The sequence below is a fragment of the Clarias gariepinus genome, chromosome 9 (genome assembly GCF_024256425.1).
Source record: "Clarias gariepinus isolate MV-2021 ecotype Netherlands chromosome 9, CGAR_prim_01v2, whole genome shotgun sequence".
Taxonomy (NCBI): Eukaryota; Metazoa; Chordata; class Actinopteri; order Siluriformes; family Clariidae; genus Clarias; species Clarias gariepinus.
In genome coordinates this window covers 10,364,989-10,388,587 of record NC_071108.1, presented here as the reverse complement: position 1 = coordinate 10,388,587, position 23,599 = coordinate 10,364,989, and the positions used below count along the sequence as shown (strand labels likewise).

The following is a 23,599-nucleotide window of genomic DNA, read 5'->3' as shown; positions in this document are numbered from 1 at the left end:
ATTTAGGCATTTGGCAGACGCTCTTATCCAGAGCGACATACATTTTTATTTCATTACACATCTGAGCAGATGAGGGTTAAGGGCCTTGCTCAAGGGCCCACCAGTGGCAACTTGGTGGTTGTGGGGTTTGAACCTGGGATCTTCCGAACCGTAGTCCAATGCTATCCTAAAGAGATCTACTTAGGAATTAAGTCAAAAGTATCTGATACATGCTGTATAGTATTTGTGGCATTTGCATTTATTATTGTGGATTTCAATCTACAGGGTGACCCAACAATCTCCCTACATATAGGAACTTACCACTTATTTAAAGCAAAATGTATCTCTCCCACTCATGATGAACCTATGTTAACACATCTGGTGCTATGTTAATTGTAAACGTGACAGCTCTCCAATCCCGCCATGAGAAAAAAAGAATCCTCTTTTTTTTTATTTAGAAGAAAGGGATTGTGCAGATTTAGTTTTTTTTTTTTTTTTTTTAACAAAAATATATAAATTATTTAAAATATAAAAAAAGAATGAAAAAAATGAAAGACATTTTGCTGAAAAGTCCCTATGGGTGTTTAATACAGGTGTCTGGGACACTCTCTCCAGCCTGCACATTTTGCTTTAAATTTATACAAAAAAACCTCCTTTTTTCATGCTTTATTGCTCGCTTTCTAAAACGGATCTGCAACATGGCTGCAGTGTCAAGTAAAATGTGTTATTTTCCCGGCTGGAAATTTCTCCTGTGCACGAGGAGGTGTTTAATATGTTTAATACATTTTTCTCTATATCTCAAGAGCTGCAAATGTGCCTTTTCCTAAATTCAAATATTACCTTTTTCACAAAACATTATTAGCCTGTGATAGCCGACACACTAAGGCATTGCCCCTTATGAACGCAGGCTCCTGCTACAAGAGCTATTGTTTGAATTTGTTGATGCCACCAGATTCACCCCTGGCTGCTCTGAGTTAGAATTTACAATTATGGCTTTATTGGAATTACAAAAGATCATGTGTGCTTAAGCTCTTATCCAAAGCGACAAAGCAAACAGCACTTGGGAAAAGAATATGGTATTCACAGAGTCGGTGTGCTATACAGAGCCACCATGATCACTCTCATTCAGTCACTCGCTCATTGTCTATAACACTTTATCGTGTTGCGGGGGGGCTCTAGCCAATCTCAGGAGACTTAGGATACGAAGCGGGTTACACCCTGGACAGGGTCCAATCCATCGCAGAGCACACACACATACACACTACGGAATATGTGGGATTAGCCCAATCGGCATGTCTTTGGACTGTGGGAGGAAACCCACCAAGCACGTGAAGAACATGCAAACTCCATGAACACAGAGACAGAAATCGAACCTGGCTGAGAATCGAACCCGGACCCTGGAGGTGCAAGGCGACAGTGCTAACCATTAAGCCACCATTTAACCACCAGGATCACTTTAAACCTCAATTTTAGCCCAAGGATCTTAGATTAAATCCCAAAAGTGTTCGACAGAACATAGTTTAGCATCTTTCTCTGATCAAGCTTAGCTGGTAATTCAGCTGATTTAAACTGGGAACTTGGTGATGAGCTGAATTAGGTTTAAGAAAAGCAAAGGAAACACATACAGCCATGTCTGAGCTTTGAGGAAAATCCTGTACTTAGCAAAGTATCTTTGTTCAGCTAGGGCTTGCTTTAATGGAAGAACAGTGGCTTGTCCATGTATAACCTGAACTTTTTTATCCAGTATATTCTAACATTACAGTAAAGCATGGTACTAGTAGCATCATGGTAACATTTACCCTTGGCCTCTAAGTTGCATCTCTGACTAATACCTTCATGACCTGGTCACTCTGTGTGGACAGCTACTGTAGCTAGTGTGGAGGCAGAGTCATTATATAAGTTTGTTGAGAACTTGTTTTGGTAGCTTCTACATCATAATGATTCTGCCTTTCAAAAACAGGTTTATTTATATTGACATCAAGCAACACTTCAGCATTATGAAAGATGTTATTCCAGTCTGGCTATATGTCCCTTTTTTTTTTCAATATTTCATGTTTAATTGCTGTTAAACTTTTTGGCATGCCACTGTTTTGTCAGTGTTTCCACATCTCTGTATCAACTAGGAATGTCAGAGAAAACCCGTTCTAGGGGGTATTGGTCTCACTTCCCTCTGATATGTCTGATATCTAAAAAGCAGTCCACTGTTTATTTTTTTTTACTTTAAAAGAAAAAAAACTCGGCAAATAATTTAAAGGACAGACAGCAAAGGTGTTTTTTTCGTTGTTGTTTTTTTGGTGATACCTTTTGTAATTACTAAAATCAGGTTCTACTACAACACTGTGAATCTATTTCTGATTTTGTCAGAAGATGTTAATTAATTTTCCAAAACAGTAATATAGTTCGTAATACATTTCTGGTTTTATATATATCGTAACTCAATATACAAATGCCCCGTCTTATGAAGCTTTTTTTCGACATACAAGTAACCGAACCGAGCCGAGCGGACCACCAGATAAGTTGCACGTATGTCCGAGAACCATTTACAACGTTTTGCAACAATGAAAATACATATTTTTTGTGGGACTTTTGCATTTTGTGCAAGATTTAGTGAAGACATAGCAGCATGGGTCCCAAGAATGTTGGGAAGAAGGATGGTAGCAAGAAGAAAAGGAAGCCACTTTCAGTTTCATTTTAAAAGAATTGGGGCCTAGGGAACTGTAATGTCTTTTCTAAAGTTTTTCTAAATGTTTTGATTGTTTATATGCAAAAATATAATTACAGTGTTGGAAATTGGTAATAGTGGTAATATTATTGGTGTGGCTGGAACAGATTGTCTGCATTTACATTATTTTCAATTGTAAAATGCAGTTTACAATACGACTTTTTACCTCTAGAACTTACCTCTGGAACGGAATAAATTTGTATGCCTATGTACCACTGTACCTTCCATAATAAAGGCTCATTCATAGGGATTTGTATGATGAATGGTCCACATACTTATCAATATATCATTTTATTTATTTTTTTAAGTAAGTATAAAAATACTTTTTGTAAGGAGTTTTTTCAATTCATTCATGGAAGAAATTTTTGCATGTGTGTTTGTGTGTTTATTTTAAGACAGAAAGAAAAAAATAGAAATGACTGCTAACAGGACTAATAACAGGAGCTGACCTATCTAGTAGACGTTTCACACAATTAAACTTTACTATTAAAAAAAAGGAAAAGTACACTGTTCATTATGCATAAAAACCTTGTTGGGATATGTATCTAAGAAAACAACCAATAATGCAATAATGTAAAGCAGATCTCCATGACCATGCTAAAATCTATTTTTCTATAACAGCAAATGCAGAAGTATTTTATTCCTTTATTAGCATAACCATGATGATATAACTGTTTAGACTGTTTTAATATCATCCCTGTAGCCTGGAATAATCTTATTATAGATAGTCTTTATTGAACTCATTCAGATATTCACCACTGACTGTGTTTGTTCTCGTTGTCTCTGTAAAAACCTTTAAAGACATTGAACCATATAGGAATAGTGAAACTCTGTGTTCCTATTTGTGTTACTGTCATACAGTATGTAATTATCCTCTTAAATAATATTACTCATACATAGCTAAGTTGTAATTAGTGATCAGCTAACTTGAAGCTAGCTTTTCCTGTCAACTGTCATCCACGCTTTATTGCAATGACTCATTGGCTCGTCATTACAGGACATGAAGTAGCAGGCAGCTATTTACCAGATGGCCCACTCGCTATTTATGCAACATCCCTAAAGCATCATACACTTTATTAAACCTGTCTAAGATGCCATAGTACTCTTATTTCTTACAAAAAGTATGTGAAGAAAAATGCGATGTTCTTCACGAAGGCTGAAAGAAATAATTAACATTACTAATTTAGCATTTACAACTTTTGAATAGACCTCCAACTGACTTTGAGTTAATGACTCACAAATGGCCCCGTTATACGTGTTTATCTACATGGAAATACAATAGGCTTTTACGATAAGTATTTAGCCTGGAGTTGGTTGTAGTTCACTTATTCTTTGTAACTTTTAACACCGTTAACAACTGGAATGCCTAAATTGAGTTAGCTTAAAAAAAGTAAACAGTTCATTCTGTGTGCCTGCTCATATACATTTGCAAAATAAAGCACAAAAACATTAAGATCATTAAAGGTTATTGCAGCTGAGAGAGATATAATGTACAGAACCAGTTAAAAGTTTGGAAACAAGGTTTGATTTATTTTTCTAGAACAATACTGGAAGTTTTAAAACTATTAAACAACACATACAGAATTAGGCAATTAAGTAACAACAACAAGTTATTTTAAAACATAAAGGTCAGCTGTCCTGGAACAGTTCTTTCAAGAACAGTATTATAAGAACCTTCAGAGGAGAAGTTGATTTTGAGTTATTAACAAAACTTTCAAATGGTAGTGAACATATAGAAGGCTTAAAAAGCTTCACTATAGTGAAAGTCTATAATTTCTAATTGAAATGTCCTCATCATTTAATAAACAGTATATATTGGAAATATTTATTTTTTACTCATTTGCACATTCAATGAAATATGACTTATTTTTTTACATAGTGCAAAGTAAGACACAAGAATAGACATCTTTTTTTCGAAGAAAAGTTTAAAATCCCTCACAATGTGACAAGGCAAAGTGTGACATACTTTCATCTTTTAACCCTGTTTATAGAACAAGCAGTGACTTATTCCTTTTATACTTTATATGGTAACGAAGGTCCTAGAACCTAGCCTGGGGACACCCTGAATGATGGTGTGCCAACCCATCACAGGACACAGGTACACTAAGGTGCAGGTACACTAAGAGCAATATAGAAATACCAATCAACTTACATCACAAGTCTTTGGACTGTGTGTATGTGTGTGTGTTGGGAGAAAGACAAAACTACCCAGAGGAAAGCCACAAAGTACATGGAGAACGTGCAACCCTGGAAATGCAAGGCATCAGTGATCACTTAAGCCATTGTGCCCCCAAACAAGTTAATTTAAAAATCTTGCTTATTGGCAAAATTTGGAAATGTAATGTATACATTACAATGTACAAATACAGCTTTTGTACAAACTCTGTGGTTATAAATGAATAATGATTATTTTAAGTCAATGTACATGTACTGCACAGTTTAGTCATCATATTACCACATCCACAGTAATAACCAGGCGTTTGTCAAAGCACTGAACTTCTTCATCAGTTAAATGAATGCAGTGATGAATAATAAAATGCCAAATCCTTGTGACAGCCCTTATTTACCGAATCACTTGTGAATTAACAAATAAGCCAACACTGACAGTAAACTATCTACTTTCATACTCATGTCCATTTGGACAAATACACAAGCAGATACAGAGTACACCAGTTGCCTGCAGGCATGGGATCAGCTGTTACAATTGGTAAATAAAGAAATACTGCATCAGGACTGATGGAACATCCTTGTTCCCTCTGACTAAAATTTACTAATAAAAAGAAGCAACAGCCACAGGCACCTGAATGACCCAGTAGCAAATCCCCTCACATAACTGTCCTTAAATCCCCTAAAGTAAATACTCCTGCACTCACACTTACACTTACACAAATGCCAGAGTATAAAATATCAGTGAATGGCAAAAATTTACTTGCCTCCATCAGATCCCACTTGAAATAACAAAAAAAAAAACCCTGGTTTGTATTATATCTGGAATTAAAATGTCCATTCATCTTGGACTACAAGGAAATGTCCACAGTGTGCTTTCAAAATCAGCTAGGAAACATTTTCACTTTGTTTCCATGTGAGTGGAGAGAGTGAGGAGGATAGCAAGCCCAAGAGGACAGCAGGACAAGTTCAAGGAGCAGTGTGGTGGATAAATCTGAGGCTTTGTAGAAGCAATATTGATCGAACAAAAGCTCCAAAATAAATCAGGTATATGTAGACTCCCTTAGCCCTATCAAAGAGTTCATAGAGGAAAACTGAGGGCACCCCTCAGTCACTATGACTCATCCGCAACATCACTCGCTGATCTACTCGGGCCAATATTTCTGTGTCTTTACGTTTAAGGCTCCCATGAGACAGTGCTGCAACTCCCAGGACACGTTTTGATTTAACAGCATGGGCGCTCAGAGAACAAAAACAACGGCAGCAGATGAATGCAAGTGCAAGAATTAAAGGGAAACACCAGCCGAAATAAAAAAGAATTATCATTATTTTACCTGCTTGTTTCTTGTGTCTGGTGAATTCGATTCATGCTGGGAGTAGCCTTAAAAACACTATAATCATGTAGTATTATTATATTATTGGTTGTGTTTTTATTATTATAATAATTATTATTATTTCTTCTTCTTCTTCTTTCTTTTTTATAATCTGACACACTTGCTATGTACTGTACACAGAAATATTTAAGGTGCATTAAACAAGGGGCTGAAATTTTAATATCTATCTAAATCTATATATTTCCTATTATGTGAAATTATGACAAATTATGAATTTTTTTGTTGTTGTTTTTTTCTTTTCCTATAATATCATAGTGGATTAGAATGGTGGTGATCATGCATTAAGTGTTTGCATTTTAATACCTCCAACTATAATAGTTGGTTTGCTGAACATACAGTATATAAATCCACTATATGCAAAACATCAAATCAGCTCAACCTGCAGCCAGAGCAAATCAAAAGTATTCTAATTCTGTAAGAAAACCTGGCAAACCTCACCTTGCACCTCCAGGAATGGGTTTGATTCCTGCCTCGGGTGTATGTGCATGGAGTTTCCACGTTCTCTGTGTGCTTGATTCCCTCTGGTTATGCAACAATTTTTAACTGATAGTGTGTTATATAAATGTGTGCTACAGCTATCAACTTAACTATGCTATTCCAGCAACAGGTATTTGAAATCAGAAGAACATAACTCACACTAAATATACAGTATGAGCGAGTTGAACAGAGATTAGAAGTCTAAATTAGTTTTCTGCTAATGAGATGCTACAGCTGGTGCATTGGTCATAAATAAGCTATATATACAATTATTTAACATTTTTCAAAATAGCTTTCCTTTAAAACTTTACCAATATCCGCAAACATAAAATGAACAATAAAGCAATTCTCACTAGTGCTTATCATTTATTTCCCTCTAGACCCCATGCCAAGTCCATCAAACACAGAACAGTTAGATTGTTAAAAACCACTGATTACTTTTCTATAGCATCAGCTTGGTCAAAAGTTCCAGCAATTTAAGTGAGATGTTTATATTAATGCACTTGTTCTAATATACTGTATAATGTTTTCTACAGTAACATCTCAATCACAGGGACTTATGGTTTGGTTTGGTATGGTTATTGCTTTACATTATCTAAGGGGAATAGCTGGATTTTTTATGTGTTGCTATTTAACAAAGAAAAACATGTACTTGTAGATATGTCAAAGCTTTCTGTTAGTAAACATTTCATTTACACGTATGGTCGCCAGTGTTATTGGTTGGTAATTTTTCATCACAGGAGAGTTTTCATGTTAGAAGACTATGAACTTTTGGGGGGACTTTTTTTGGTGACAAAACAAACTCTGTATTTTTGTTATATTATCTTAAAGTTAAATAATATGAGAAACTGGTGATAGAATTTCTATTTATAGTTGATATTCGGTAATGTGCAGAAGTCTTTAGTCAAAAAGTCCTAAAGAAAGCCTGGAGAACTATTCCTTAAGACTCTAAGAAAAAATAAAAAAATACAAGACTCTAAGAAAAAATACAAGAATAGTTTGGAAATATGTAGAAACTAGGTGTGTGAACAAGAAATGGATTTACAGTATACATGCCTTTAATTAATACATTTTCTATTGCAATTCTAAGCAACTCACTGTGGTCTAAGGGGAATAAAACATGTTTTATTATATAAGTAATAACCATTGGTGCAGTTCCCTTCAAACATTATTACACCACCCACTTTGGATTATTTTACTGTAACAACAAGAACTATCATGTTTTATTCCTTACATATAGCTATTGCAGCCCAAATCAAAGGTAGAAGCATGTATCTTGCTTGTAGCTTTCTTAAATAGATAAAGGATGGCAAAAACAGCATATTTTTTTCTCTTTTGCCCTGAAGAATAGGTTGTTTAGGAGGATGCAACAAACTATCATCTTTTTCCCCCCCCAAGTATACACCTGGATTGTCTTTGTCTGCCAATTCAAAAAGCTTCATGATGTATATCAGGGGAAAGTATGAAAAAGCATGTGATAGACAGTATTAACACCGAAAGTCCTCTTTCCCACCTTGTGCCATAAAGAACTAATGTCTCTAGTTAACCATGTAACATTTTGTACTAAAAACACCTTACATAAATCGAAACAGTCGAAATTATTTAGTGGGAGAATGTAGGCAGGCAGCCTCTCTCACACTCTGCTGCTCACTTTACACGCCAGTAATAACTCTCTGATCAGAGCTTTAACAACGAGGTCCTCACCAGACCACTGTATTAAAACCCTTTCTTTCTGTTTTTTTTTTTTTTTTTTTTTTTTTTTATGAAACAATGTGCTGCATTTTTTTTGTAAAGACTGAATCAATGAGGTACAGAATTTATTTCTTTATTTATCTCTGTACACCCACTGAGAACTGGGTATTCATCTTTCTTCACATGATTAGTAATGATTACGTGGCAGTGGCAAACCTAGAGGTGAGAGATATGGCTAAAAAACAAAACAGAAAGAAAGAAAGAAAATAAATACATAAATAAATAAATAAATAAATAAATAAACTGTTTCGTTCATGTTTTCCTATGAAAGAATCGACAAAGCTTATTCCAGGCTTATGTAATGAACTGTTCATAGAACCCAAAATAATATATAAGACATAATATATTCAAATATCAATACTATATCATAAAATTGCTTGGCCATTGTTAATTATTACCATAGTCTCTTTTTAACAAAGGGGACTATTTAATAATCATTTAAATATTCAATCAATAATTGTGATGAACTTTTTTCCCTCTCTCTCTTTCTCTCTCTCTCTAAAGTATGTAGCCATATTGACAATTGCATAACTTTCATGGAATCCCCAAGACCCTGTTCTTTAATAAATCCACAAATGACAGCAAGACTTTCACCTGGCCCATAGATGAAGATGTGATATACGAATACAGAGTCATCAAGAAAAAAAAAAACACTTCCTATGTCAGAATTGTATTTGGATGTATGTAATTTTCTATGATTTGATACCAAATGCCATTGGGGTTGATGGAAAGTCACCCTAATAGTGAGACATTCTCATGCTTATAGAGGATAGCAAGGAGAGTTTACCTCTTAAATAAATAATTCATAATAGCTTTTAAAAGTTTCATAAGCTTCACGTGACTCTTGTCAAGATTTGTCTGGTTATCACTAAAATTATGTGTATGTGTGTGCATGTGTGTGTGTTTAATTGACAGTCCTTGTCTGTGAGCTGCTTGACAGGTATTCACAGCCAGAAATCATGCGTGGGCTGATCATGTTTGCACTGACAAAATACACACTTCCGCAATGTGTTCTCCTATCTGAGATGCCATAACATGAAAAGCAAACACTTCTTCATTCCTTCCAGCACACTGTTAGATACAAAACACCCATGCAACTCCAAATATGTTGCAAAATAGTCGTGGTGACAAGGAATTGATATAAGAAGACTAATCCCCCAGTGCAAATCTCTCTCTCTCTCTCTTTACATGTAGATTAGACACACCTCGTGGAGACAGCTGAGGGCTGATTAATTTGTACCTTCATTGGGTTTGACCCTTCCTCACTCAAGCATGTCTTTCCACTGGCGGCTCAAATAAAGCTTGAGCCCTATAATTAAAATGTAATTTTCATAACTCTGTCTTTTGATGAACCAAGTAGATTATATAATAATCTTAAAAAGACAGTACGGAGCACGGAGTTAATTGCATTGTGCTGTGCGTGCGTGCGTGAGCGTGCGTGCGTGTGAAGCAGGTAGCCGACCTAATTGCCAGCGCTGATGTGAAGCGCGCGCTTTGCGGTTGTGTGGCGACCCCCAGCGAGCGCGGACGTGAAAACTTGCTTCGTAATTGCGTTATATGTCCTTATAAGCCTGCCAATAGCTATCACGGCGTCAGATGGAAACACGAAGAGCTGAATCGATTAGATCGATCCGTGAAAAATAAAAAATATATCATGCACATGAAGTAGAACGATGACTTAAAATGACAAGTTGGAACAGTGCAACTGTTTGATTGCATAGTTTCCCTCCTCCTCCTCCTCCTCATCCACCTCCTCATCCTTCTTTTCCTTCTGTGCATCACTCAAAACAGCATATTGTTAAGCTTTCCAAAATGATCCAAACCGTTTGTGCACAAATTAAAGATGCATATGCATACAAATATGTGTATATTACCTGCGTTCTCTACACCACTTTATCCACATAATTCACGAGACCGATCCAGAATCAGCCCAGCTCCCATTTACGGTGGACTCCTCAAATGTCGACGCTCTCTCTTGTGACACCTTCAAGTTAGGAATCTCCGTCCAGATGACATTAAGGCTAACATCTTCAGCCAAGCAACATCAGATAGCTCCAGATTTCCAAAAGCGCACAACAAAACAAGCACGCGTTAGATGCTTTTTTTCCCTTCTTCTTCTTCTTCTTCTTTTCCCTCCACCTTAATTTCTACACCAACTGAGGATGGGCTGTTCAAAAGCTTTCTTCTTTAGCCCGAAGTTTATGAAACATGGCTATAGACTCCGGCGCTACAGAAAAGTCAGAAAGCGGTAGAAGCGTCATGCTGGATGCAGGCTGAAAACGACAAGTGCCGCGCATAATGACCGCGCACTTTATTATAAGCGCGCGCTCGTCTGTCATTAACGGGAAGCACGATATTTCAAGCGCGAGAGGAAAAAAAAGGAATAAAATGTATTTTAAAAGAGCCGTCCGCGGCGCGCGGAGTCCGAACGAGACGTCACGTCAGCTGGGGCACATAGTAGTCGATGAAGTTCAAGCGATGTTTTGCGGAGGCGGCTGGAAGGTGTGATGTGACGCGGTGGAGAGAAAAGCGACGGGCGGCGGGAAATGAGCGCCACTTCAGGCGCGCGCGCTGACGGGGAAAACACCGCGCTTAGCGTGTGCGCAATTGCGCAGTGGTAACAGCCCGCGCGCGCTGCTCTGCTCGCTTTCTCGTCTCGTTCTCTTCCCTCTCTTTGCTCTCTCTCTCACACACTCTCTCTCTCGCTTCCCCGTCCAACTAACAGCCCAGCCAGTGCTGCTTCGGCTCACACCCCCGTGACGTCATTTTAAAGTACAATATCGTCGATGTTCACTGAAACCGAAAACATAAAGAAAAACAGGCACAGCTAAATGTTTAGGGATTTGCCCCAAATTCTGCCTTATATTTCACACATTTTAATCTAAACATATGAAATATGTAAGTTGGTCTGGGAAACCTCACTCATTGTCTATACCGCTTTATCCTGGTGCCTGTAGTAGTGATGATGATGATGATGATGATGATACAATGAATTTGGGAATGCCAAAGATTACGCCTAATCTGCATGTCTTTGAACTGTGGAAGGAGTCCTGAGTACCTCAGAGTAAACCCACCAAGCATGGGAGAAACTTGCACACAGTCTCAGAGGCGGGAATTGAACTAAGACCATAATGGTGCAAGATGATAGTGCTAGTTTCTGACAGTGCTAACCACATCCCCATCGGTTTCCTCTAGGTTCCCTATTTTTCCCCACACCTCACAGTAACATGTCAGTAGGTACGCTGGTTAAGATAAATTGCTCACTGGTTGTGAATGGGTGTGTGCTTCATTGTTGGAACCATTCCTGGCATTGGGTCCTGATCAGATACAAGGTGGATCTAATCCAAAGGCCAGGAATGGTACAGCATTCCATCACTATGAGAGATAGATGCATAGATGAATGAGTGAATGAATAAAGTATAGCATTTTCTACCAAGCTTGGTTTCCGTATAAGCATATATCACTCACTCATTATCTATACTGCTCTGTCCATGTGTACAGTGTAGTGGGGGCCTGAAACGTATCCCAGAAGACCTAGGGGTACACCTGGATGGAATGCTCCTCTTTCGCAGGATGCACACACACACACACACACACACACACACACACACACACACACACACACACACACACACACACACACACACTCATTCAAACACTACAGGTAATTCGGGAATGCCAGTTAGCATAATCTGTATGTCTTTGGACTGTGGGAGGAGACCAGGGTACCTGGAAGAAACCCACCAAGCACAGAAGGAACATGCACGCTCCATTCACACAAATGCAGTGACAGGAATCAAACCCGGACCCTGAAGGTGCAAGGTGACAGTGCTAAGCCACTGTGCCATGTCTGGATAAATTCATTACAACCAAAATGTGACATCAATCATTCATGAGATACTTAGTGTCACAGCTCCCCAGTTAGATCCAGAGTTGACTGTCTGTGCAGAGTTTTTGTGCATGTTCTTTCCACATACCCATGGGTTTCCTCCAGGTTCTCTGTTTTACCCCACACCTCACCCTAACATGTCAGTACAGTAGGTGGGCTGGTTAAGATAAATTGCTCCCTGGGTATGAATGGGTGTGTGCTTCATTGTGCTTAGTGATGAAAGGGCGTATCATTCCTGGCATTGGGTTCAGATCCACCCTGAATCTGATCAGGATAAAGCACTTACTGAAGAAGAATGAATGAATGAAATATAGCATTTTCTACCATGTCTGGTTTCCCTATTTAAAAAAAAATTATAGTTCAGTTCCTTTGAAAGATGCCAACATATACCTACATTTATAATCTAATCTGCATATGGAAAAACTGCATATCAAAAAAGATGACAAGAGAAATTAGTTTCCACTTTGATTATCAAGATTATCCACAGCATTGACTGTTATCAAAAACGTCATTCATGGCATTCATCGCTGTCCCTTCATTTGATTTGTTCTAATTAAAATTGGTGGGAAAATAATGACTGCTTGATTCTCTCAATTCTGTTATTTTGACCAAATTATTACCTTACCTAAATTTTATTACCTTTTATTAGGGCATTTAAACAATTTTGAGCTTTGTCTGGTGTCATCTTGATATAGTAATGTTACTGACAACTTGTCAGCTGGTATCTGACTACAAATAGAACTGATTAGGATTATGCCTACTTTGCTCTGATAACGATTTGATCAAAGCATGACATTCATCCTACAAGTTTTTACTCCTCCATTTGTATTGGTATGCAGACAATCAAAGCAAGGGTAGAATGCAACCTAAATAAAAATATTGCTTCTTTGTTTTGGCAAAAGAAATTAATTTATTTATTTATTTTTAAGCTTGAAATTTGGTAAAAAAAAATTTGCCTGTTTTCCAAATTTCATGACAGATTTTCCTACATCACCAAATATACTAATGACCGCATCATGTCTCATATGATGCTGAAGGGTTGTAAACAGGATTTGGATGGTGCTCTGTAACTTAATACCACAAAATAAAGGGCTGCACCAAAACCAAGTAATTAAAAACAGAAGATCAATTATATCAGAAGATTATGTCCCATTTCCTCCTACTTATAGCTTTTTATTATTTATTTATACACCGATGTATGAAACAATCTATACACAGTCCTCTGTACCTCTGTTGCTCTCAGAGGATTTGTTAAATATAAAAGCTGCTCCTAATCTTTATTAACCAGAGCATTTAGACCTTAGATGGTAATAAAGAATATGTTCTGTGGATTGTTCTAGAGAGCAAGTCAGAGACAGAGGATATCAAGTATGCTTAATGAGGAAACCTTGAAACTCATGTCTAGAGAGAGAGAGAGAGATTAGAGCACCATAATACATTTAGGGCTAAGGTGGTGGGTGTAAGTAGCAGTCACAGGTTGCATGTTCTGTGTTGTTATTCTCAACTTCTAGGAACACAAAAGCCTCTAATGAAACATCTGTTTAGGGCTCCTGCTCAGCCAAGGCTAAGGGAAAACATTACAACAGCCTTCTGGTAAGTAGCACACTTATTCAAATCAACATGGACTTGAGACATGCTAACAGCATTAAATCTAACACACTTTCACAAACAGTAGCCTTAAATGGCTGGCAGGGAAAAACTGAATTTCTCAATGTGTTTGAAAGTGGAAAAATACACTTATTAATGTTAACTATTGTGCAACTCAGCAAGGATTTGAACCATCCCAATGGCTTTAGAGGATCATTTATTATTCTCATAATTGCCTAAAGGGATGCAGTTTCTTCTTTTTTAATGTTACATATAATGCAGTCATCCATACAGTTATAAGATCAGGATGTCAAACTAAAGCAACTTGGTGGAGGCCACTGGAAAAGCCAGTAACCATAACCATTAAGCGTGAAATGAGAGTCTACGGAACAGCCGGATATTTATGAGAACTTCAGTGTGCTCTGCGGGATCAATATATGTCCCCTCTGGTGGAATGCATTTATGTGAATGTGAGGAACTTTGGAAATGTTAATTGACTATTAGACACCAATAACAGGCTTCATTAGCATTCTCCAGTCCCCGTGAACCATATTATTGCCAGAGAATTTTCCATTTTAGTTAGTGAGAAATGGATCTCACTTGATGTGATGTTCATTCATTTCTTATGAAATAAGATAAAGAAACAAGGTTAAGGGTGCTTTTACATTTGGCCTGAATATTCTGTTAAAGAATGAAGTCTGGACACATATAGGAAAATATTATTATTATTCCTATTATTATTATTATTATTATTATTATTATTATTTCTATTATCATTATTATTATTATTATTATTATTGCAGGTCTGTCTTCTCACATACAATTTGTTTGCAAAAATGATTGTAAAATTAACACCCCTTGATTGTTCCTAAAATGCTTATTTAATGGAATGTATTATATATTTATGAATGTGTTTACTTACAATGGTCAATGATTAAAACTTATTTTGCATTCTTTAAATGAGCTGATTTCTAAAAGAAATCAGGCATAATATATGAGTGACTGGTAATTTACAAGGGTAATTTACAAAGGTCATTTACAGGTAATTTACAAAGAATAATTGTGTTAGTTTCATTACGTACGGAAAGTAATTATGTATTCATGGTTGGTGAATCAATAGCTGTTGTGAGTTCTGATATCTGATATCTCCTTAAAGAGACATTCTGAAGTTAAAATGTGAGTACAACACGGAAGGGAAAAAAAAAACTCTATTAATCTTCTATAATATATATAATCTATACTGTACAAGAGTGATGACATACTGTAAGAGTGAATTCTATCATTTGAAACTCTGTAAATGCTGTTGGTATCAGGGTTCAAACATCCATCAAATATCAAAATATGGAATCTAATTTAGTGTGGTAATATTAGCTCATCATTTTATGAAACTTTCTCCTTTTATTATTAGAAGGTAATTCAGTTAGGAGTTAGGAAATAGCGTAATTTTGCCTTCATCATGTAGAAACACGCTTGACCAAATTTAATACCTGTCCTTCTTGCATATTAACTTGTGCACACAATCAAATTGAATTGAATTATGGGTACGCAAGGTATAATTTTGCCTCTGCACTGGCCTGCATTTTTTATCTTTAGGAATAAATGCCCAAAAAATTAATTCATTATAGCAAAAAAGATTTCATACAAAAAAGTCATACAAAGTGTTTTCTTTTTATGCATGCAAACTTTAATTAAACCAGGGCAACAAAAAAACTCCAACAGAGTACGGTGATGAAACATTCGAATGGTGCAAACATTTGAACGTAGGGCAAACAACTGTGAATCGTGATCCCGACTGAGGTAGCCCCATAGCTCACTGCAGTTGTTCATATGGACATTCAGTGAGTGGGATGCTTGATAATTGATAAACAACAAATAACTTCTTACCAATTTGTAGGACACAATTATTCATGAACACAGCATTAACATAAACTTGACAAAAGTTCTGGTTTAAGTTAAATGGCCGTCATATAATTAGCAAATTACTTATAACACATTGCAATATTTAATGGGGTTAATTTGGAGTAAATTGTTTTCATGTGGTTCACTTTAAACTCAAAAACGAACGAAACAAATAAAATTCTCGACCAGTTGAATATCTAATATATTGGGTTCCCAACCTTGATGACGTAAACTGCCTTCTCATTTGCCATAGCATTTTTATCTTTAGTCACTCAAACGGACCTTGGAATCCCTAGTCCTTACTAACCCCACTCTTTATGGCACCCTAAATAGAGATGTTTTCCGGTGGACCAGAGATTCCTTGGATCACACCAAGGTTTGAAAGCAACGTTCAAATATGACTAGACATGTCAAGTGACCTTTGGCTGGGGGAAAAAACTCAAGCGTTAAACTGTTTTATGTGTGACAAAAATTCCATTATGTGGTAAAACAGAGGTTCTCACCTCCAATTCAGAGGACCTGCTGCCCTCCAGAGTCACAAGATTTTCCTTTCTCTCAGTGCACCTAACACACCTTAGTAAAGGCTTAGCTGATCAGCTGAATCAGGCATGTTGGCATTTAGAAAACCTTAAAATTGTGTAGGTAAGTGGGTGCTTGAGACAGGAGATGGAGTTGGTAAAATATTGCCTTACTGGTCACATGCACAAAAAAAAGAAGGATTGTGTCAACCATTAATGGATATATTAATCATATGCAAATGTACTTTAGAGCCTACTAGCCATGATAATTACTCTGAACTATAATAAATTCACTTATCAGCTTAGAACAGGGCAGTTAGGCAGTTATTATATAGTTTACACTGCAAAAAGAGACAGGGGTCATGCTTAAATCTGCCCACATTCAGCATTAGGTACTGTATAAGGAGGTATAAATATTTTAATATCGTTTCTTGTGTTTTACATCCTATGTAGCAAAGCTATATGGACATTATTGAATAATCATAAAAAGACCACACAGACAAATATACAGTGTCAAGTGGTGGTGGCAAAAGGATTCTCTCTGTAAAGTCTTTTTTTTTTTTTCTTTGCTGAAGCTGATGAGACATGACAGAAGCAGAATAAAGTGTCATCCTGGCATTCATTTTGATAACTGTCAACTACATTGAGCCCGGGAAGGGAAACTGGGGTGTATATTACAGAGCCATGAGAACAGGCATGAGGTTCTTACAAGAGAGGAAAACAACAAAGCATTTAGATAATAAGGAAGAGAGAGAGAGAGAGAGAGAGAGAGAGAGAATTAGAGAGAAAGTGAGAATGAGAGCGAGAGAACCTTGGTTTAGTTGAAGCATAAATACATTAAATATGTCTGGCACTATGTAAGACTGTTCCATATTCCAGGTTTTACCCCTCACAGTCCTGAAAGAAAATAATCTTGTACACAGATAATAAAGACTTTATACTATAAAAGCGACAATACAGTTTGTGTGTGGGCGGGTGGGTGGAGGAGTGTGGCTGTTTTTTGGACTCTCCTGCAATAGAAACTGTGAACATCAATAGCCTTCAAAACATATTTTATCAGGCTGCTGACTTCACACAATTCTTGAGCCTAGCCATGAGACAGGCAACATATCTCTTATACTTTCCTTCCTATTGCATATCAAGTGACAGGGCCACCCCTTTGTCACAGAAATTGACAGAGGTGTGACAGGGGGATCATTTATAGTTAAGCCCGAAGGTTTGCATACCTTTGCATTGAAAGAGTGAAGTAAGAAAAATAGCGCCTGTGTTTCTTCCATCTTCGAATGATGGCTCTACTGCCTTTCGTTCCTGACCACCAGGATGATTTCTTTCATAACTACTGGAATATTTCTGTTTCCTCATTTCCCTGCCAAGCCGTCATCACCTCATGACTGTGACCTCACGCGCGCAGTCTATAAATGGTCCCCACTGCATCATTCACATCCTCTTTCCTATTATCTTCTGCCAAGGAGATTAACACCAAGTATAGCATTATAATCCTTAACTTTTATTCTATGACTATTGTACAGTAGTTCTTTAAATTTGTACTGTCTGAGAGTGCACACTAAGGCACATGGCAGGTGAAGGTATTTCTACTATTTAACGTTTTGCTAATTTTGTGACAGTAGGGTGTCTTTCTGGCAAAAACATTTCCTATTGTTTATGGTAATGTGGATCAGCATGGGTGCTGTAGACACAGGAAATATAAACCTTTGTAATTCCTTTGTCTGAGTCTATGATCTTGATGTTGACTTTCTTTTTGGTAGCTTAACATCAATGCAGACTAACGTGGCCCTTAAGTACAAACAACACAACAACATTTCACAAAACATGACTTTTTCCAAAACACAACCACATTTCACAAAACAAAAATTTGTGCTTGTGTTGTGAAATATGTTGTGTTTCATAAAATATGGTTTGTGTGTGTGTGTGTGTGTGTGTGTGTGTGTGTGTGTGTGTGTGTTTTGTGAAATGTGGCTGTGTTTTGAGAAATGTTTTTGTGTTTTAGGAATTATTATTTTGTTTTGTAAAATGTGTTTTTTGTGAAATGCTTTTGTGTTTTTGGGTAATGTGGTTGTATTTTGGGAAATGCCTTTTTTTAAATGTTGTGTTTTGTGAAATGTCCTTGTCTTTTGGAAAATATCATTGTGTTTTCAAAAATATCCTTGCGTTTTGAACCTCAGGGCCACATACCACTTTGATGCCCTGGCAAAAGTTAAATTAGATTCTTGAACCAATACAGACATTTATTTATTTATTTATTTATTTATTTATTTATTTATAAGTTTGTTTGTTTATTTATTAGTTTATTTGTTCATGTAGCTATATCCTGGACAAAGTTCTAACTTCAATGTTGAGCCCTGATGTGCATTTATAAAGACACTGAAGTTGCCCCCAAAATGAATGGGCTAATGAAGCTTTGCACATTATCCCATTACGAGTACAATAGGTTTATCCTTGTAAAGCATGTGATTTAATAGTGAGTAGAAGTTGGCTCGCCAGTGCATTGGCACTTGAGACTGACCCTTGAGGAAATAATGCACTCAGCAAGAGATGTAATAGACACTGAGATTTTAAAGACAGCACTATAAAGCTGTTGAAGTCATGGCAACAGGGTGTGGCAAATCACTGGGACTGTTAATGCACATAAAGAATTCAGTGTGGATGAAGAGAGGTTTGGTAAGCTCAAGTGTCATTCCTCACATGCCACAGCCTGCTCCAGATGCTACTGATATCTTTATTTGGCACAAAGAAAAAGAATGCTAAAAAAATTGACCAGAAGCATCTCTTTTTGGTTTTATCTTCGTTATATTTGTGCAACACGGGCAAAATCCTCATTTAGTTTCAGTTGCTTAGCAAGCAATGTAGTGATGAAAAATTATTTACCCTGAGAAACTGGAAACTGTACAATTATTGGCCCCCAAATTAAAAACTTTGCTGGAACATGGGTTAATGAGGATAGGCTGAAGGCATCCAAATATGCAATAATACACATTTAAACAGGTAATATTAAGATGTGTCTGCTACTTGGGCTCTGTAAAGCCTTCATAACAGCTTTAATCTGAGGTGCTATTAACTAGTGATTTCTGAGGCTGGTAAATCTAAATAAACTTCTCATCTGCAGCAGAGGTACTGTAAGTTTTGATTTTGCTTTCTTAAGATGGTCTTCATGAGCCAGTTTCATCTTGGTGCCATGGCTGGGCACCATGGCCCTTATAAGTGGCCTCCAAGAAGTCCAGATCTAACCTTCATGTGATTTTTTCATGTGGGCTACAAAGGCATAGGTGTACATAACAAGGCCTCATAGACTGGAGGATTGGGAGCACGGTTTTATAAGGTTTTCAGCAATATCCCAAATGACTTCATTCTAAAGACATTCCATTCCATTTCCAGCCATTTGAGGAAACACGACTGGTGCCTACGTTGAAATAGTTAGTTTTATTTTATACATTATATGCATTTTAGGTTAATAATCAAGAAGACAGTAACCAAGTAAATATGAAGTTTGTTAATAAGGAAACAACCATCTCAGTTTCACAAAGCATGCAAGGTATACTGGTGGAAAATGTTAGGGTTGTTGGACGAGATATCACCTGAACATGCTTTTTTGACAATATGCTCATTTATGGAGATGTCGTCTATAGATTTTTAGCCTAATTCTGGTCATTGCTGACATGAAATTGAAAAAACATGGGGAGAAGGAGAGTTTGTTATTTTACCCAACATCCCAGTCTAGACAAGACCAAGCTGAGGATTTTAGAAACTTTTTTTTTTTTTTTTTTTGCAATTCATAAACTAGTTTCTGGGGAGAAGCGTCATTTCCATACAATACTTAAACCACCTTGCTGCACTTCTGTCTGCTGAAGCTGAAGTTTAAAATAGGAGTTAAATTTCCTTACGCTCTGAGAAAAATGTGACTGGAAGGAGATTTCTTCTCTCTTCAACCTTCATTTAAAATTCTATTCATCTTGTCTGCTTGTCATTTCTATCACCAGGTCTTGAAGGAACATGAATATATGCAGGTGAGCAAATATGTCATAAGGCTGAGATAGAAAGGGCCCTTGGTCTTGAAGCATCTCTCCCGATCTTTGGTTTAGTCATACTGCTGCTTTTATAGGCGTTTTTCAGTTAAAGAACTTAAGAAACACAAGCCTAAGTATGCCCTGCAAGGTCTTGCAAGACACATACTGTAAACACCACAAATACTTGAGTGTGACTTGTTATAAACTTGTAATGTGAGAGTGGGATGAGGTAATATTTTGTAAGCTGTCTCAGATAGTTCTACTACTGTAACGCTACTATTTTGCAGAAGTACTGCTTATGTTTCCAATAAACACTGGACTACGCCCATATAAGCTTCCCCCATCCGGCAGAATGTCTATGGAAAGATCATTTGTGCACTGCCTGGGAAAAAAAGTTGCACACTCCAACATTTTATTGACCACCTTTAGCTTTGATTACAGTGCACACAGTGTGGTGGCAAATTCATGCACTGAAAACCCTAATAAGTTAATTGGACTAATTTGATTGAGTAAACTCGTTGCCTCAATTTAATTGAGTAATGGAATCTTCCAAAACTTGCATATTTAAGTTTATTTAACTTGGTGGTTTTGTAGACTGTACTTAAATCATTTAGTTCAACAAACTTAGCACTTATTTAATGTACTTAAAAAATTGCGTTCACTTGGTATACATTTTTTAAATGTACTTATATATTTAAGTTAACTCAACATGAAAATGTAACTTAAACCTGTTAAACAATGTTCTTATATTTGACTGCAAGCTTTGTGCACACCGAACTGAAATAAAACAATGAACAGCATTTTTAAGCTTAGATTTTTTTTATTGACAAAATGCCACAATTTTCCGCCGGAAAGAATGTTGGAGAGTACTTTATTAGGCACACAGCATGTACGGCATGAGCAGCACATTCACACAGGAACCACCATCCAATTCAGCCTCAGCATGAACCGGAGCACGTTTCACACATAACCTCTTGCCCCTGCACACAAACAGGGCCGAAGCCACTAACCCAAACACCCTTCCTCAACATGGTGAACACACCGACATCCCCGCAAAGCATGCTGGTCGTCAGCCGCCGCCCCGCCCACCCCACATTCACATTTGTGAAAATTGACCTTTTGAAAATGTTTTTTCCCCCAAAGGATTAATCATGATTTTGAGTTCACAACACTTAAAATCTTAAGTTTATGCATTTTGATGGTAAATAAGTTAAATGAACTTATATTTTTAAGTGATGGGTCCAAAATGCAAAATTTTAAGTAATGTTTAGTCAACATTACTTGATTGTATAAGTAAAGACAACATTAGGGTTTACAGTGTGTGTGAAAATGATTCCTCATGCTCCCAGAACCACAATTTCACACTTTGAGAATCCTAGTTTGAGGAAAGAAAAAAATATATATATAACCTGGTCATTTAGTACATTCAGGTCATCAGCTGACCTTATTTTACTGCCCGATAATGCTGCTGAGACTAGTCCTGACCAACGGAAGCAACCTTAGATTATGACACTGCCTCCAGAGACTTGTACAGTGGCACTATGCATGATGGGTCATGCACTTTCCTTATTACACTGACACACCCATCACTCTGGAATGGGGTCAATATGACCTCATCAGACCACATGACCTTTTTCCATTGCTTCAACATCCAAACTTTATGATCCCCAGCAAGTTTCATTATTTTTTTTTCCTGATTACCTTTACTAATAATTGGATTTTTTTATGTCCACACAGCTGTTTAGTCCTGTGAGTTCTTTGTGTAAGGCAACGCAACAATTAAATATAGTGTAGCTGTAATTCCTACTGTTCTTTTTTTTTACCATGCAACTTTACTAAGTGATCTTCGTTAATAATTTCTTCTGACTATTTCTTCCACACAGGTTCCGCTCTATCCTTGGAGGTTTTAATAATGTGCTAGACAGTTCCTAACCCAGTTAAAGTTATGTCAAATTTATGAGAAAATATGAGTTGTACTAAATTGTAACCTTTCTCTAATGCATAAAGGGACAGAATGATAAAATAATGATCTTGAATTCCTTGAATACACATTATAAACAATTCTACACATCAGATGCACAGAATTGTCTGACTCTGTACTATTCTTTGTCTCAGATTCCCCCAGTGGTGTGACATAAGATCCTCGAAAGCCTGATGACACAAGCACTTACCTGCAAGGAGTTCTAATGCTGAAGCCCAGAAAAAGTCATTGCTATGGAAACAGGCATAATGCACAAGCATTGTGAAGAAGAAGAAGCATTGACTTGGGGGGGGGGGGAATGAAACTTAAAGAGACAGTTTCTAGCTGAGACACACTAGGCTTTAGATTTTAAAGATGGATAAAAGTCTTTTGTGTCTATTTTTTTTACTGATTGTCTACAGTATGTATACTGTAGGTACTAGAGATGTAACAGAATATTAATGGTTTTGACTTTGCACAGATTTAAATTTAAAAAAATGTTTTAAATGAATGTAATTACAAATATGAATGAAATGCAGACTACAGTAGGTCCCTGGCTTACAAACATTCAAGTTACGAAATTCCACAGATACAAATGGACCACAGATTTATGATCATTGCAAACCAATCGTGGAAGTAGCTCACGTGTACTGTACAAAAGATATAGACATTGCAGTGTTCCAGATTCCAATATATGTGTAAGTCAATGTATAAAATGTCTGAATTGCTGTATTTTGTATGTGTGTGTGTGTGTGTGTGTGTGTGTGAGAGAGAGAGAGAGAGAGAGAGAGAGAGTGTGTGGGAGAAATGAGGTTTCAATAAATAAGACTAAGAACACGACGATAGAAAAATGGCATGGCTGGTCGGTAAAGCTGTCTTGTTGGTGAATATTCCTAATTTCGGAAAATCCTTAATATAGCAGAGTTTACTGCCTGAAAAACAGCTATTTTTTATAAATTGGGGACTTACTTTATTTATTTTATGTAATTCATATTGTAAAACTCATTTATTTTTTTGTTTGTCTAATTTCTAAAAGGTTTTATACTTTCAGATAGGCCAGTTTAAACTAGCAGATATGAATCTTATAATAACTACTTGGCCAGGATTGTGGTGGTTTACAGAACATGCTAATAGTGCTGACATTTCTAGCACTAATTTCTTTTCCATTGTTTTCAGGGACATTATGGTTACAAAAAATCCTGGAGTGACCTAGAAGTTCAGAAAAAAAACATTA

General features: G+C 36.8%; 1 protein-coding gene across 1 annotated transcript in view; it reads right to left on the bottom strand.

Moving 5' to 3' along the window:
• The window catches only part of ajap1 (adherens junctions associated protein 1), a 71,595-nt gene extending 60,780 nt beyond the window's left edge, over positions 1 to 10,815 (bottom strand). Inside the window, exon 1 of the mRNA XM_053504734.1 lies at positions 10,365 to 10,815. Coding sequence (XP_053360709.1) covers positions 10,365 to 10,393 — 29 coding nt within the window. The 5' untranslated portion in view covers positions 10,394 to 10,815. The remainder of the gene's footprint in view (positions 1 to 10,364) is intronic.
• Positions 10,816 to 23,599: the final 12,784 nt, after the last annotated feature.